This window comes from Telmatherina bonti (assembly GCF_933228915.1).
Source record: "Telmatherina bonti genome assembly, chromosome: 22".
In the NCBI taxonomy this organism is placed as follows: domain Eukaryota; kingdom Metazoa; phylum Chordata; class Actinopteri; order Atheriniformes; family Telmatherinidae; genus Telmatherina; species Telmatherina bonti.
Genome location: NC_136631.1, coordinates 33,114,941 through 33,132,843, shown reverse-complemented (window position 1 = coordinate 33,132,843; position 17,903 = coordinate 33,114,941). Strand labels below are relative to the sequence as shown.

Below are 17,903 nucleotides of genomic sequence, written 5' to 3'. Positions count from 1 at the left end.
AATGCTCGTCATGACGGGCTTGAATCATTTTGAGGTCACTGAAAGTGACATTTTCTGTTGAATTTGAAGAAACCAAATGATATTAGTTGCATTGAGCTATTTATATGGTTCTTCTTTGATTTGTTTATTGAAAACAGCTGCTAGTTTGTACATATTGCCAGTAATTAGCAGTGGTGTCTGAATAATTTTGATTCCAACCAACTACACATAGTTCTGCTTTCTGGCTGCTATTACGGATCGTTTATGGTCCCTTTGCAGACATAAAAAGGTGTCTTTAGGGACTCATTATGGTTCTTCTTCATGGTTCTTCTTACAGTTCACACATGTGCTACACTGAACAACAACCCTTCCTTATCAAATTGAATGGAAATGAAATTGTGAATGAATTTGAGATATCTACAAACACTGAATCACTATCCATTAAATTGATATACTGCTGTATCATGATCAAAGTGGTGATTTAACAGCTCTTTAGCTCTGCCGCCGTAGGCTTAGACTGCTGGGGGACGACCCCATGAAGCACTGAGCGCTGCTCTACATTTTACTAACTTTCTCCAACAAGCACAAATGCAGACAAAGATATTTCTGTCATGAACTTCTTTTTCTTTCACAGCAGATATCCCTTGATTAAAAGTTTTGAACCTCAGGAACCCTCTTTCTTGTTCTCTCCACTCCCTTCCTTTCTGGTTCTGGTTTCCTTCCAGTTTAAAGGGATGATTTCCTCTCAACTGCCCCATGCATGCTCAGGGTGAGGGCCTGAATCAAAGAGAAGAAGGTTTTCTTAACTATATATCACTTCTTATCAACTGGTTTATAAGAACACAGTTACTATAAACTGCCCTAATGTGGATCATGGAATGGATTTGTTTTACCTGGACAGCAATGAACTGGATTGAATTGGGCTGTGTCCCTTAAAGGGCCTTGAGATGACTTTGTTGTGAGTTAAATCTATAAAAATACAGCTGAAAGAATTTAAGTTTTTAATTTGAATCTAAAGTGACCACAGAGAGGTGGTGGCTGAGCCGAAGAGGACGGGTGCTCCTCATTTTGTTTGAGAACAAATGATGACTGCATGAATCTGACAACTTCATATGCTGCAGAAGATTCTGCCAGCTGAGATCCAATCATCCACCTCCACCCCGTCACATCTGTTTGCTGCAGTGTCTCACACAGATGACCGGAGCTCACTATTTTCAGAAGCTGGTCTGCTTCATCGGGTCTTGTTGTCAATCATGCACCTTCCAGCCCATCACCGGAGCCAGTGACACTAATCCAGACTGACGTTTGTGTCCAAACCCAAGCATGTGTTTGAACCGACAGTCAGCACACCTACTGCACCGCTCATATCACAGTTTGGGTCAATGTCACTTCCCTTTCAGCCAGCTGTTGTGATTGATCTCTTTTCAGACTACAGGACAGAAGAGGTTTTCAGCTCCAAATGGATGCGGTGAAAACAAACGCCACAGAGAAATTATAGAGAATTATGTGTTTTTAGTTAACAGGTTTTAGTTTAAACAGACATTTACAATCGATTGCTTTTGGTTCACTCTAAACAAGTGCAGCCGTGCATGTTGGAATTTGAAGTTTTAAAGGAAACAGGAGAAGGAAAATATTAGTGAATGTATTTTCTGTGTGAGGGGAAAGGAGGAGGACATTCACGTAGCTCAGATGGCACATAGCACAAGAAAAAAGCCAGCTGCCCTCCATGTATGAAAGAGAGATGTAGGTGTGGATGTGTTGGAGCAAAAGATGATCACAAAAACTATTGCAAGCTGCTTCCAGCTGCCAAAATATGCAAGAGTGGCCATTATAGTGTCTGAGAGCAACACAGCGAGTCCCTAATGGCTTTCCATGAAGGCGAGGTACTCGCGCTTTTTTTCTTTCCCCTTTTCAATAGCAGTATTTTCAGGTGTCCAGATGGGGGAGAAGTCTGAGAAACTGGAATGGTAATTTCTCATGTTCCACTTCACTGGCTTGCAACAGAAAATAATTATGATTAAGTCCCAGGCTGAGGAGCAAAAGCTTCTCAAGTAAGCTGTCAAAATATTTTGTAGCCCCTGAAAACGGTGTGGTCTACAAAAAAAGGGACAACATGAAATATTGCTTTCACATGTCTGCATACGACCACGACAGGCCAAAGTACAGAAGAACTGAGCTGTCGGTTAGCTCGATACTCACCGAAGCAGTTAAAGAAAACATGGAAAACATGTAAAACATAAAACATGGCGGCTGATATCTTTGAGTAGAAATAAATACAATAAATTAAACTGTTTCCCTGCTGCTAAGACCACGTTGGACCTCCTTTGTTCTTGGTGCCAAAGATCCAACAAGGTGGAAACGTTCCTCAGAGGTTTTGCTCCATATTGACATGAAGCATCACACAGTTGCTGCACATCATGATGAGAATCTCCCGTTCCACCACATCCCAAAGCTGCACTGCTGGACTGAGATCTGGTGACTGTGGAGCCGTTGGAGGACAGTGAACTCATCGTCATGGTGGAGATGATGCGAGCTTGGTGACATGGTGCATCATCCTGCTGGAAGTTTCCATCAGAAGATGCTCCACTGTGCTCAGAAAGGGATGGACATGGTCAGCAGCAACGTTTCTCCATCTTCTATTGTCCAGTTCTGGTGAGTCTGTGTGAATTTTAGCCTCAGTTTCTTCTTAGCTGACAGAAGTGGCACCTTGTGTGGTCTTCTGCTGCTGGAGACCATCCACTTCAAGGTCAGAGATGTTATTCTGCATATCCTGGTTGGAACCAGTGCTTATCTGATTTCCTGTTTCCATCAACCCCAACCAGTCTGTCCATTCTCCTCTGACATCAGCGCGACATTTTGGTCCAGACAACTGCTGCTTACTGGATATTTTCTCTCTTTCAGACCATTTTCTGTAAACTCTAGAGATGGTTGTGTGTGAAAATCATCGACCATATAAGAAAGATGGACGGAGCCTTCGGCGGTATAAAGTGAAGCCTATGCGGAAGTGCATGAAACTGCAGTTCCCCCTTCATCCACTAGTGGCTCCAAAACAGAGTGAATCCCAGAGTGAAATAAAAATGTTTACAGCAGAAATAAACATGTTTACATCCTGGTTCAAAAATCCATTTTTGGTTCAATAGGTCAGGTTTACCTTCATGACAACTGTGGGGGGGAGGAAATTTTTTCTAACTCCCCGTTTAAAAGTAATTTAATCTTGAAGTTCGGCATATTTAGGGGCGTGTCCTTTTGATTGACGGGTACCCGATCTCCCACTTCAAGTAAGAAGAACGTAGAACAACCGTGGTTTTTATTCGGTTAACAATGTGACTTAGCTTTAGCCTGCTGACCTCAGTTAGCTGGTTAGCTCCTGTTATCTCCGGGTTAGCTCGGTTAGCTCTTAGCTACAGAAAGCTCTGCGTTCGCTCGATGTCAATCATCCACCACGACGCTCACAGCCCCCCCTCTCAGCTCCACCTCTTTGCCCATATTTGTATTTTCCAGGTGAGACAACACGCATGCCCCTGCCAAGATGGCGATGGTAGGAACCGCCCACCGAGCTTCAATTCAGCTCTTCAGAAACCTACGGGTGACGTCACAGAGGCTCCGTCTATCTCTATATACAGTCTATGGTGAAAATACACAACCATCTGCCATGCCATGTTCAAAGTCACTTAAATCTCCATTCTTCCTCATTGTGATGCTGTTTGAACTTCAGCAAGTCGTCCTGACCATGACTACATGACTAGATGTATCCATTTGCTGCCATGTGTTTGACTGATTACATATTTGATCAGAACATGTAACTGAACAGGTGAAGGTACCCTATTGGGGAAAAATTAACATGAGAGTTTGTAGTGAAGAACAGAAGTACTGCAGTACTTCCTTGTCAGCAAAGCAGTGAAATGCAAGAGTGGGACTGTTGCAGGTTCAGCACAGGAGGTAAAAGCTTCGCCAGGGACGAAGGAAGGAGCAGCAGAGGCCTCGCTGACAGCTGGATCGGGTGCAACATGCACATCCAGGCTGCTGACTCAAAAATCTCTGAGAGACGACACTAATCAGCATCTCTGCTTTAACAAGGTAAATGGTTGAAAACGAGGTCAGCGAGTGCATTTTGCTGCATGCTGATGGGGCTCGGGTAGTTATGAGTGTCTTCACTCTGATGGGGAATCGATACCGCTAGGTTTACTTATAATACTTTGATGCGATGGAAAGAAAACACGGAAGCTGAAGCAGCTTTCAACGGAAGAACTGAAAATTGTGAAACTGTTAAACAGATGCTGAGTGGAAACATCAACAAGTAAAAAGACCATCTTTACATCAAAAACATGCTTCTCAGGAGAATTTAAGTCTCCTTGATGGCAGCAGGATGTGTCACAATGTGTGTGTGAGGGGGTGGGCATCCTGGTATTCTGTTTAATGCCATGGTCCTCACCACATCACACCTCCCCATCTGAGAGGACTCAAGTCATTTCACTTGGCCGTGACAAAATGCTGCAAAAGTCAAGTGAATTGCAAAATTTTAAATGCAATTCGGATTTTAATATTTAATCCCACAGTAGATGTCATTTCTCAAGGATGGCTGAAGCCATAGGTGTAGATTTGAATGAGCTTGGTGTAAAATGTGTAAAAGGTTTGCATATCGATGAGTCTGACTGATACTGAGATGAGTCCCTGTTTCTCCGTTGGACTTTTCTGGGTGATAACGTATGAACAAGAGCCCAAAGTCAGAATCAGAAAATGAAACTTGAATCATTTACATCCATTCTTATTAACATATTTCTCAAAGTATTTTTCAAATTATTCTGTTGACATTTAGCTGCTCTTGATAGTTTCACCGCTTCCAGCACAGCTAAAATTAATTAGAGCATAATTAATGAAAGTTTAAATTTAAAAATATGTTTTTAAACCTGTTCTTTGTCCAGATAAAACACAATGACACAAACCCCAGGCATGTAGAAGCTCATGTGAATCCCCTCTGGTAATGAAATAAGGGGAGATGATGGTTAACCTTTAAACCTCCTCTATGCTCCCTTTATATTTACGTCCATTTCAAACACTGTAAAAAGTTACAGTCCCGTGCATGCTTCACTTAACTACCATAAGCTAATACATCTATTTGTGATGTCGCATCCTAAAAATGAAGTTTAAGTGTGACATACAGGGATTAGATACGGGGGGGGGGCAGTGAAAACAGGGGTAATGTGCTCATAACATATCATCCTTGTGAGTGTTCAGGCATTTTGTACACGTTGAAGTCGTGAACAGATGATTTGTTCTGAATAAAGTGCATAAAATTACAATAATCAACACAGAAAACTCTCAAGTTTGCTTTTAAAGCCTTACTTTCCAGAGAACTCTTTAAAAAAAAAAAAGAAAGAAAAAAAAAACACTCTTTACTACTTTGCTGACATACTTGTCGAGCCAAACATTGCTGTCAATGGACTTTTAACCATAGACCCCAGGAGTTTTAACATCAGGCACACTGAAGAGGTCACTCTTCATTTCAACATTGGGGTTTGTAAAGTCCTCCAAAATTGTGATTTCACTTTTTTTTCATGCAAATACAGGAAATTTTGTGTCATACCATTCTTAAATTTACAAGACAGTGAAGTAGCCATGAAACTGAACCATCCTTCAGGGCACATTTGTCAACAAAGCAATGGTAACAAAAACCAAGCTCATGGAAATCTACCCCAGCGTAGAATGGAAACAGGCCTAGAAATGTATCCTAACTAAGTGCAGCAGCTGCAGAGGAGTGCTACTTAACACCAGTGATTGTGGGCATTGTTTTTTAGTTAGACACGCTAAGGCTAAATTGTCCCCTTCTCCTCTCAGTCAAGTATCCTTTAACCCTTTAACCCAAGAAAAAGTCACATTTTTTCACTTGGCCCTTTAATATTAATAAATATGTAATACCTCAAAACTATTATTGTTTCAACTTCTGCTTTCTGGTATCTATTAGGAGGCAGAAGACCAGTATCAGATTGTGTTCAACTGGATTCTGACCAAAGTTTTTTTTTTGTTTGTTTTTTTTACCATAAAGTGATGCAAAATCTCTTTTGTGTATCACCCTATAAAATCAAACATGATATGTTTGATTTTATAGGGTTAAAGGAAATTCTTGGATCGCACCCCAAATCTAATCACCCGTTTCTTGTTCCATTTCTCATCCAAATTCATTAATAGTTTTTTTTTTTATTATTATAATAACTATAAATAAATACATGACCTCTGTCTTGGTGGAGGTCATGACTTAATGGGCGCACTCACACTGGTACTGTTTGGTCTGGTTTGAACAAGTCCTGGCCCACTTCCATAGATAATACCATTCATTTGGAGTGGGCTGAACATGCAGACAGACAAAGAACCAAACTGTGATCCACTTGCAGTGTGAAAGTGAACATGCAGTTAACAAAAAAAGGCCGAGACGTAGCAAAACATGCCGGATAGCTCGCTGTCTCTCCTGCTGATCATATTGGACCGATTTTTGTGAAAACTGCATGAGCTTTGAACACCAAAGTAAAACAAAAACCCAAGAATGAATACATTTATTGCAGCTTGATTGTTTACTTGTGGTGAACAAGCAGTTTTCAGTCCTGGCAAGTCAATGAGCCGGATTTTCTTCTTCTTCCTTATTGATCAGTGGTGATTTGTGGAGAACCGCGCCAAGCAAATCAAACCAAAGACATATGTGAATTTTTTTCATGATTCCCTGCCCAATGGAACAGAGTCCCCTGGACTGTGGTGGTCTTCAAGCGGCACAGTTGTGCCGTTATGTTCCCAGAAGAGAAATCTTCTGATATACAAGCTTCACATATTGATCATTACGTGATAAACAAAGTTTTGTTACAAATGAAAAAGAAAACAGTGGGTCAACATGAGGTTTACAATCTAAAACACAAGTTCAGAAATATTTCTCTTCTTTTACTAACAAAAAGTGAAATACAAGCAAGTCCATGAAGAAATCTGGTGGGATCCCACTGATTTAAGAAACATTTAAAAATAAAATGGTTGGTGTTGTCTAAAACCTCAATAGTTTCATCATCATTCTTTCTTCTTACACATTTATAGCTGTATCCAAACATTGCTTTCTTACTATAAAAAAAGACTGATACTGAAGAATTTGCCATAAAGCTAAAATAAAAATACCAGCTCAAGTTTTCTTATGCAGTCATGTTAATATATATGTATTGAAGTCTCCCTTATTTACCAAGACTCTCAGGAATTTAATCTCTTCATGCAGTCTTATTTCCATATGTACTTTGCTGAGGTTCTGCTAAGCATCTGCTTCATCAACAAAATACACTGTTTAAAAAATCAACTTTTCCTGATGAAGTGATAAACGAAGTTGGATGTTGTCGGATCTCAGACTTCAAAAAGCACACTAAATATTTCCACAGCAAGGATGCAGTCATGAAGTATGTTTTTAGTTTCCTCCATCCAGCAGTTCAGATTGATGCTTGCCAAAGAAATGTGTCATTCAGGTCACTGTTGCTTCAAAGCTTCCATTAGCTGTCAAGTTTTAATTTTAGACTTGGCTGTTGCTCATGAAAACATTTCTATTACCGTCCTAAAATTTTCATATTTTTGATGTCTGGAAGTAAACAGTCGATTTTAATTAAGAGACGACGCTAATTTCGTCAAACATCCACAAAACGTTGATTTATTCGTCAGGAATCGGGGGTGTTAGATCCTGTAAATGGTGGGATTCAACATTGCAAATGAGAGGTAAGAAAGCTGCTGGACTGCTGGACAGCTGGATGTAAACATGTGAATGCATCTGTGTTCTGCTCACACTGATGTTTAATTCATCTGTTTTTGTGGCTGGAGAGAGCTTGTGGGGGTATCTGTGCTGGTGCTGAAGATAACAGGATGGCACCACCTTCATCTGTCCCCGCAGGGAAACTTGGCACGGGGAAAGCGAGATTAAGAAACAGAGGAAGACGGAATGAAGATGAGCAAACAATTTTCACGTTAATTAGCATCCCTCTCCTCCCCCACGAAACAAACAACGCAGCGCCCAAAGAAGCGGCAGCAAACAGGGACAAGGTTTGCTAACTTTAGCGCTCGACTCATCAGTGCTGAATCAGTGGCAGACAGCATGCACATCAAAAACAAGACAGCGCTGTGGGATTAAGAGCAAGAAAACGAGGGCGAGAGTGGAGGGTGGTTTTAGTGAGACGAAGGAAAAGTGGTGAGGACAGAAGAAGGGGGGGGATGAAGGAGGAAAACATAACGGAAAAGGGGGTAAGAGAGCTCGAGATGAAAGGAGATAGATGTGGAGAGGAGAAAAGGTGGGAGATGAGGAGGAAAAGCAAGGGGTGAGAGAGGGGTGTGGAAAGGATGATAAATGAAGGAGAGAGGCGGTAAACAAAGGAAAGGATGGAAGAGAAGGAAGGATCCGCAGAAAGAAAAGGCTGATGTTTGTGGGTTCCTGGGATGTCTGCTTCCAACATGCAGCAGGTGCACATCGTTCGCCGCAATTGCTGACAAACAAATATTGTGATGCTGACAGGTGTGTAAACATACCGACAACATAGGCGAGTGACTGCAGGGCTGACATTTGAATGCAAAGGGATGGAGGTGCTTTACTGCTTTTCGGGCTCAATATCAACCCCATTTACTGACAATGAAAGTCTGGAGAACATCTAGTCCCGGGAGACAAGCTGCCCAAAGTCTGGCTTCCTGTCATAAAGCTGAGCTAACAAAGCAGTTTAATGGTGATTTCATACGTTCAGGTGACCTGTACTGAAACAAGCAGCACTGGAACGTTTGGAATGGGAAAGCTAGGAACCGCCCTGGAGTGAAGCCTGGGAGGGGAGCTCACGAGTGAGCATCTGGGGCTCCGATGGGTCTGAGGAACACAGGTTGGGACCCTCGCGTTCGTCACCACCAGCAGGTAGGCGAATCGAGGTCAGGAGGTGGTTTGATCAACAGCTGCAGAAGCTGGCTCTGAAATCACTGGGTCTTTTTCACATGTGGGAATAATGGAGCAGGAGGGTCAAAAGAAAAGGATTGGCACAGTGTTCACAGCCATGACTGCTCTGGATTGGTTTGTTCTACGATCCTACTATCACTTCTAGTCCCGAGATGTGGGAAGGAACGATATAGCAGATACGAACCAAATAAATTTTCTTCCCCACGGTGGCTGGGCTCTCCTTTAGAGATGGAGTTAGAAGTGTCGTGATCCTGGGGGGTCTTTACACTCATACGTTTAGGGTGCATTCACATGAGGATAGTCTGCTAGACTCTGTCTGGTTGGGGACTGGGCTCAGTTGTAGAGGGGTGTATCCATGCGGACAGAGATCATGTTCATTTTGGTCAAACGCGCCAAAGCTTTACAATAATATATCCCCATTCCAACCAAAGGTGGCGCTGCGCTAGTATTTAGCAAAAAAGAGGAAAAGACCCACATGAATAAGGAAACTCAGATGAGGCAGAGGACCCTTAACGCCATCACTATGTATTTACCCACAATGCAATGCTCCGCCATATGCAGGAAGTGACTTTTTTTTTGTAGTCTGCTTCCTGTATTTGGTCCGCTTGAAACGGACCAAGACCTGCATTTGTAGGTGGACCAAGTCCACTTCTTGGATCCGATTTAGAATTTGTTTGGCGCATTCACTTTTCCCCAAACGAAGTGGACTTTCTGAGCAAATGGACTCGGATTCGAATGAAAAAGGCTGTTGTAAAGGTGCCCTTAGGGAAACAGAGTATGATCACTGAGGTGGTACCCTCAAAGGTGTTTCATTGTTGCATTGCAGTTTCTACCTTTTATAGACCAGTATTGTTAAATCAAGGTACAATACAGCCCCGAAAGTACAATACTGGTAGAGCAGCGATAGCTTTAAAGGTGCTTTTTTTGTGCAGAGCAAGCTGATGCCCCTCTGTGTGAAGACAAACTAGGTTGGCTAGTTCCAGGCTTCTGGTTGGGATAATGGGATATCTTCCCATTGGGGTCTTCTAGGCACCTTTCACTAGTACGAGGGCCTGGGGAAGATCCCGGAAACACTGAACCACATCTCTTAGATGGGCTGGAAGAAGTGGTTGGGGAGAGGGAGGTCCACATGGATGGATGCGACTGAAGAATTTTGACTTGGTTCAGACATTAGATGATACCACAAGCTCATTTAACCTCTGAACTCATCCACTTCTGTAAATGGAAGTATCACTACACCCCATCTGAGCTTCAGTGTGTCTGAAATTAGCCAATTGCAAATATTAAAATAAAGGAGTCCTCTTCATCAGCCTGTTATAGGCTGCTGGATCAATAAAACCAGCAGGACTTGGCAGGTTTTTCTGTCCACACAAACCTGCTGTTTTCCTTTGGGTTACAAACACACAAACACACACTTACAGTAACCTCCAGAGAAACAACAGACATGCAGCAGGCCATGCCAGGAATACACTTGTGTACTTTTAGTCTAGCTCGTTTTGAAATCGATAAGACATTACAGCCGATCCTGAAGAAGCAGACTTCAGACCGCAGGACTCATCACAGCCCAACACTCAGGCGTTTTTAGTCCTCGCACGGGGAAAATGGCATCTCTGTCGTTACACACCACAACAGAAGAAATTCGTTTAACATTCCAGCAAAGCTGATTAGCTCTGATGTGTCACAGGTGCTCAAAATGATGGGAGCGACTGCAAAACAGTTCCATCTCCATGTAACACCACGCACCATTTATTTGCACATTTATCTCCCAGTAAACATTAGACAGCTCCAGCAGACTGCTAAGGGAAGCAGATACAGACACGCTGCATCATACATGTGACGCTAACGTGCAGAAAAAGCTGAATATCTGTAAAAATCCTGTTACGAATCTAATAAGTCGTGTAATTAGAAAAACTGGCAACACTGAACCTGAAAAACAGCAGCGTAACAGTATTTTCTTTCACATATTCAATCCCCACAACTACATGTAGAATATGCTTGTAAATAAAGATCTACATTATGTTATTTGCTATTTTTTGGTCTCCTGGTCTTTTATATGTAAAAATGTCTTTAAAAGCTCAAACCTTTTAATCACAGTCAGCATATAGACATTATGTTTTCAGCCTCAGTTGTCACAATATGAGACTCAACATTTTGTAAAATAAATGTATCAATAGATACAGCAGCATGAAGGCCAAACAGAAGAAGAAAACAGAATGTATGAGTAGCAATACACACGGATCATCAGTCTGAACATTTTATACTACTATTTACTCCCACTAAGCTGCTTTTTTGCTCCACTGGGCATCAAACATGTCTTTTCGGCTTAATTTCAGCCACAGAGGAGAATTATTTTTGTTCTTTTCACACATAAATACAACTTTCTGCAGATCTTTGGTTAGACATGACTGGCAATAAGCTTGTTATTCATGTGGAAGTTTGACAGGTAGTGACTTAATTATAATTTCTATGTCAAAATGGTGGTTTCTTCACAACAAAGTCGTGATTGCGATTTTTTTCATAATTAAAAAGACATAAATAATGGTTTTATCATGGATTATGGAGTTACCATATAGAACAGGGGTCTACCATCCTGCAGGTTTTAGTGTTTCCCTGCTACAACACACTTGATTTAAAAGAAAACAACTTGTTGTAATCTTCTGCCCGTTAATGAGCCGTTGATCTGGGTCAGGTGTGTCACAGCGAGGAAACACAAACCTGCAGGATGGTAGCTCTCGAGGACCCGAGTTAGAGACCCCTGATATAGAGCATCTGGATTGTACACCTCCTGGATGGGAGCTGGATGGGGGTTAGGGTTAGGGTTACTGTTCTTAAGAGACTGTCGACAATATCGCTTGAGGACATCGGAGGTCTAGCAAAGCTTTTAGGGTTAACATAACAGATATTAACTTTTCCTGAGGAAGCGGTCATGTTTATTATATCAAGAAATGACTGATATCTTCATCGTCTAAAATCCTGAGACCATATAAATATCAGGTGGAGTTAATGGCTGAAGATGCTCTAAGTACAGTTAATAACTAACTAAAGCTGTTTGCAGTAGTGATGCTCATCATCCAGTTTATTTTTCATTTCATTTCATTTTTTCTTCTTAGCTTTGTGTCCTGCAGCAGCAGCCAGCTGGATTGGTAAAAATGTCAAACCCGCCATATAACCCACCTGCGGCGGGTTTCGCTGATACACAAGAGGATTTAGTCAGAAAGGAAGCAAGGACAAGGATGTGTGGCGCAGCTTCACTCATCAGGCTGCCAGAAACAGTTTAAAAACGAAATAAATTCATGTGAACAGAAACGCGGCAGCTTGTCGCCATCAGGTTGGTAATGTGTAAATATTGTATGACAAAAGAAAACTAAAGCTTGATGAGTTTGGGAGTTTGCTTCCATGTGCTTCCGTCTGCAGAGTTCACACTGGACCACATGCAGCAAAATATCAGATGTGGATGGAGTGATGTTGATGGGAAAGCTCAGGAAACAGGAAGGAAAAGGAAAGAAAAAGGACTGAAATCTGTTGCAAAGGGAGGAACATATTTCCAGAGCTGCATCACAAACAAGACAAATAAGATCCGTGGTTTGTTTGTGGTAGCGCTGACAAACCTCGTCATGATGGTTTTGTTTCTCCAAACAATGATTACATAGACGTTTTTTTTCCATTTTTTTCTTACATGGTGAAATAAAAGGCTGTTAGGACTGGCAGAAAGCAGTTTCCACATTATGATGTTTGAGCTTAAATCAACAGAGTCGGCAAACTGCAGCGCTTTGCTTGTTTTTCTGGATGCCAGGAGTCGTCTCCAAACTGAATATAAACTAGAAAAGAACTCAGAGAGCGCAAATCTCCGCCAAAGCCTTTAAAAAGCTCCTGGATCCAAACGGTGATTCGGATCACCACCAAAATTAAATCAGTTCTTCCTTTTCACATTCCCAACAACTCCTGAAAATTGAATAAAAATCCGTCCATGACTTTTTGACTTACCTTGAACACAATCAGACAAACAAATAAACGGCAGTAAAACATAAACATAAAAACAGACCTCCTTGTTGGAGTGTTGGAGGTAAATATCAGGGATGTGACGATATGCTTTGTTCCGATTTTATTCGATTCTGATATTTTGGGTGCAGATTCGATTTAAATTGCGAATCTCACAATTCTTCGATATTGCTAATTTTTGAAGATTAAAAACATAAAAATTGTCCAAAACTATGTTTTGCACATTATTTTTCTTGATTTCAATTAAAAATCAACACAGTAGCCAGACCATCATTCTGCTGCTATAATGGCCAAGAAAACAAGTAAAGAGATCATTAAAAATGATTTTAAAAAATTACAAAGAAATTTAGAAAGGATTATTTTTATGAATTAAAAAAATTGACTTTTTTAGAAAAATAAAATAAAATTTAAAATAGCAAAGTAAAAAAATCCAGATATTCGATTTTTTAATTTAATTTTCCCACACCTAGTAAATATCACCACCCTTCCCACTCAGAAAGCTTTTTTATTTCTATCCAGTGTGAGATTTACTGGAATATTACATATTTTCCCATTTTAGGTCTGTCAGAAGAACAGAGTCCTGGAGAAAAGCTCGTCTCTTCAATGACAACAAAGCGTTGTTGACTGATTCAAACGATGACAAACAAATGATGAAGTCGAGCCAACAGATCATTATGACGAAACATTTATCCAGATGTTAAAACTCACAACCTCAACATTAACAAACGTACATCTGTACAAACCTTTAAGAATATAATGGAGCTAGTAAGAATTTCAACTAGTTTCTAACCCGCATCCTGATACACGGATGTAATGATTCTTTCCCCTCCTGAAATATTTCTTCGTCTACATTTATTAACATACAGTAGTGCTCATATTTATTCATACCCTTTCATTAAAGAAGGAAAAAAACAGCTGCCTGTAAAATAAGCTGAAATTGACTAAAGTAATAATAAATAAAAATGTTCTGAAAATCATGACATTATTTTCTAATTCTGGTTCAATAGAAATATTTGATTTATAAAGCAAACAAACAAGATAATTTATTACATATTACATCACTTATAAAGTAATATTTAGTTGAACAATCCTTTAATGTTTCCGCTCCAGTCAGGTGTTTTCTGTTCCTCTCAGTCAGACTTCTGCACCTGTTGACAGGTATTTTGTCCCACTGTTCAACAGAAAAGTCTGTCATTTGTCCAGGACACTTTTTTTTGTTTGTTTTGTTTCCTTTCTTCAACTCAATTAAATGAAAAAACAGTGTCTTATATTACTAAATTATATTTTTGCAAATTCTTAGTTATTGTTCCTTTTTTTTAAGTTCCTTTTTTTTTTTTAAAGTCTCCAGTTATTTGAGTGACTGTTGTAAATTTAGCCTTTTCTTTAATGACAGGGGATGAAGACATATGAGCACAACTGTATTTCCTCATCTGTTTAATTATTATAATTATTGTAATTATAATTATTAAACCTTTAATGAGTTTTTTTTTATGGAGAGGAAAGTTGGTGACCTTTGGAAGGAAATTGATCCTTCAGGATGTAGTAAACTGTCAGCAGAAATCCAAACTGGCCCGGAATACAGAGGACCGGGATGACTCGTCTTATTGCTTGGACAGATTCCCAAACGAGTGAAATGACCCAGAAGTCACGATAAGAGCTGGTTGAAGTCTCTAAACAGAGCTTCACTGCTTCCTTTATTATTTCCTCCGGCGAACAGCACAGCAGACCATTGTTCATGAAAGGAAAGGAGTTAACTGTCCCACTACTCCCACAGTGGGTTTCATCCTAACTGGGATTGATGTAAATGAAGAGGACTGGGCTGGCAGGAGGAGCAGCCAGTAGCAACATCTTTTCCTTTCATGGCTTTTTATTTACTTGTATTTAATAGTCTGGAACGATAACGAGGTAATATCACACATCTTGCAATAAGCTTTATGTAATAAAGCCTCGGTGAAATGGAATAAGAATGTATGATCCAAAGTAATTGTGCTTTTTGTGCAGACACACATCACAGCTTAGATCTCAGAGTAGAAGACAAGGAAAAGGACTAAAAGAGGTTGTTTTATGTATTTATCTCAGTGTGAGACTTCATTCCAGGTTTTATACCAGTAAATAAGCAGAAAACAGACGTTGCTTTATGTCTGTGTGGAAGCATCCCCCTACTAATGAACAAAAGTCTCTTAAAGTCGTGTTTTTTACTGCAGGAAAAATCCTTTGCACTCACCTGAAGAACGTGACAAAGAACTGCACCAGATCCATGAAGTTGCTGTGCTGAGAAAAGGCAATCTGTGGGGATAAAAACAAAGAAAGGACAACAAGCAGTCAGAAATCTGCTTTAATAAGGGGGATTTTAAAACAAGAGGTCAGCGTTATTCGCTCACACACACGAGCGTCAGACTCTGTGTGACCTTGTAGATCTGACAAAAGCTCCAAAAGCAGGCAGGAAATGCTCACACAGGGAAGATGTGTGTGTTCCACGTCATACATTAAATTGACATTTATGCTTCTGTGCTGTCAGGATGTATCAACACATCTTTAAGCAAATATCATAACGTCAAGTCACTGTCGGTTTATTCTTCCTCATGGTGTCACAGCAACTGGGAGCTTCCCAGTCAGTCTGCTCAGCTGACGTCCAGACCTGACGTACGGCAAAGAGACAAGAAGCCACTATCCGGCCCCTCAGCTGCCCACAGCCTGCGTATGAACCCCTTCATTCCTGCACACGTGGCACAAATGTTCTCTGTGCAATCATCACAAGTGCAACTGTTCCAGCAACATCCTGTCTTAATCAAGGTTGCCACGGGTAACACCGTCAGCGGTGTTCAACCCTACTGCCCTCACCCCGAAACGAACACGTTCCTGCAGCGATGCAATGCTGCCCCTCTCTGGTGGAACGGCAGCACTGCGGTGGCAAAGCTCCCTTCCCCTCACACACACACACACACACACACACACACACACACACACACACACACACACACACACACACACACACACACACTCTCTTTTCACTGTGACACCTTGGACCAAAACTCCTTACTATTCCTGATTATTATTCCCAGACAAAGCTGGGATTAACACCTAATTCCTCCGTCTTTAGGAAGGAAAAGAACAGACGGCAGAGTTCATGTCAGGTTTGTTCCTGAAAACTTAATGTGACCAAGAATCACATCATATGCATGAGAAGAAAATATTCATAAATAAATCATAAGTGAGACTGAATGAATCTTCAATGACGCTAAATGAGACGATGGTTAGGCAGCGGGGTGTGTTCGGAGGGGTGTTGGGTCTGCTTTTCTAGTGTAGTCAGCACCATCTGGGTCACTAATGTGTTGCTGTGGATTTCGGCGGAGCAGCGAATCCTCGGTGTGATCGTTTAGATCCAGACTGTTGAACACTCGAGACGAGCTCATGGTGTCGACGGACCAAGAGGAAACTTTAGGAAAAGATGCCATCAGCACAGATCAGGCTGGGTAAACTCCAGGTCAGGGAAAGTTTGCCATCTTTAAGTAACGACTGCGAGCTCATCCGTCCTGCGTCGTCGTGGAAACAATCATGTAGGAGCACTGAAAGCAACACGAGCTCCGTCTAAACTGCATGAAAGGAAAACATGCAGATGGAAAGCTGAAAATATGCTGAAACCAACACAAAATAAATAAAGGAGTTCTTTTTTTCCCCCTTTAGCCTCGTCACGGTCGTGTAATTAGGAGAAAATCACTGGGAGGAAATATTTCATGCTCATGAATCTAAATGGGAGGTAAAGATGAGAGGATTAAAGTAAAACTCCTGTGCAGACGTGTGACTGGCAGGGATTCCATTAAAACCAAAGCTCTGAATTATCAAAGAAACTGTGTCGACTGGAGCGCCGGAGCCCGTTCTGCTACACCACGGCGGCCTGAGAGAGTCCTCAGCTTCTGTAGGTGATTAGATATCTCTGAACTTTTCCCACAACGTCCCTGTTGCAGGGAAACGTCTTCAGCGGAGGGGAGAAGTGATTGTGGGTCATGTCATCGCCGTCTAACTCCATTCTGGAAGTGCAAACAGGCTGCCACGCTGAGCGCACACACCAGAGCAGATATTGTCACGGCTAATCTCAAGTGTCAACAGCGTGCAGCGTTTTGTCACAAAAACTGACGGCTTCTTCTTCTTCTTTCTTAAGACTGCGGCGTTATCAGCAGGAAGTGTCTAACCACCCCCCAAACCCTCTCCCATTATCAGCATTTAGTATTATCCACGTGGTTGTTTCTGTCGTTCCCGGCTGATGTTTATCCTCCTCCTCACAGTCTGAGCAAACAGGAAATGGATTAGACTTGACGTGGCTCCCAGCCTCGCGTCACCAGTGCTGCCCCATTAATCACACATGTAATCACCAGCAGCCTGATGAGGAATCAGTGTGTTCTTTATCCTGCAATCAGATCAGAATTAAACTGGAAGAAATGTGTTGTGTTATTTCCAGATATGTGCATAATTAATGTTTGACCATCAAACTGGTTTTGCTTTGAACTGGTTTCAGGATGTTTCCATCAAGACCTGATCTTTACGAAATATCTTACAATTTTTGATTTGCTTCACAAGGATAAACAATAATTATGAGTAAGTTGAAATCGATTTAGTAAGTGTGTGCGTGCATGAAAAGGGAGGCTCAAACAAAGGTGCAAAAGATAGTAAAACAGGTAAAATCCTAAAAATCCCGACACTTGACAGGAAGAGACGAAACCAGCTGACATGAAAATCTAAAAGAAAAAGGAGAAAGGAATGCCGTCCACTTAACCCTTTACAGCTCGACACAAGAGAAAAGGGAAGTCACGTTTTTTTTTAATATGAGGTCTTTATTTGACCCTATTACATTTTTTTTTTTTTTGTATTGGGTGGGGGGGTGTAGTGTATGTAGCGGGCTGGAAAATTGATCATATATATATATATATATATATATATATATATATATATATATATAAAATTTATATTCAAAATAAATTTTTCACCACCG

The 17,903-nt window shown here is 41.1% G+C and overlaps 1 protein-coding gene across 1 annotated transcript in view; it reads right to left on the bottom strand.

Annotated features, from left to right (window-relative positions):
- atrn (attractin) overlaps positions 1-17,903 on the bottom strand; it is a gene marked incomplete at its 5' end in the record, with an annotated part of 183,902 nt that overhangs the window by 82,958 nt on the left and 83,041 nt on the right. The window contains one exon of the mRNA XM_079262522.1: positions 15,141-15,202. Coding sequence (XP_079118648.1) covers positions 15,141-15,202 — 62 coding nt within the window. The remainder of the gene's footprint in view (positions 1-15,140; positions 15,203-17,903) is intronic.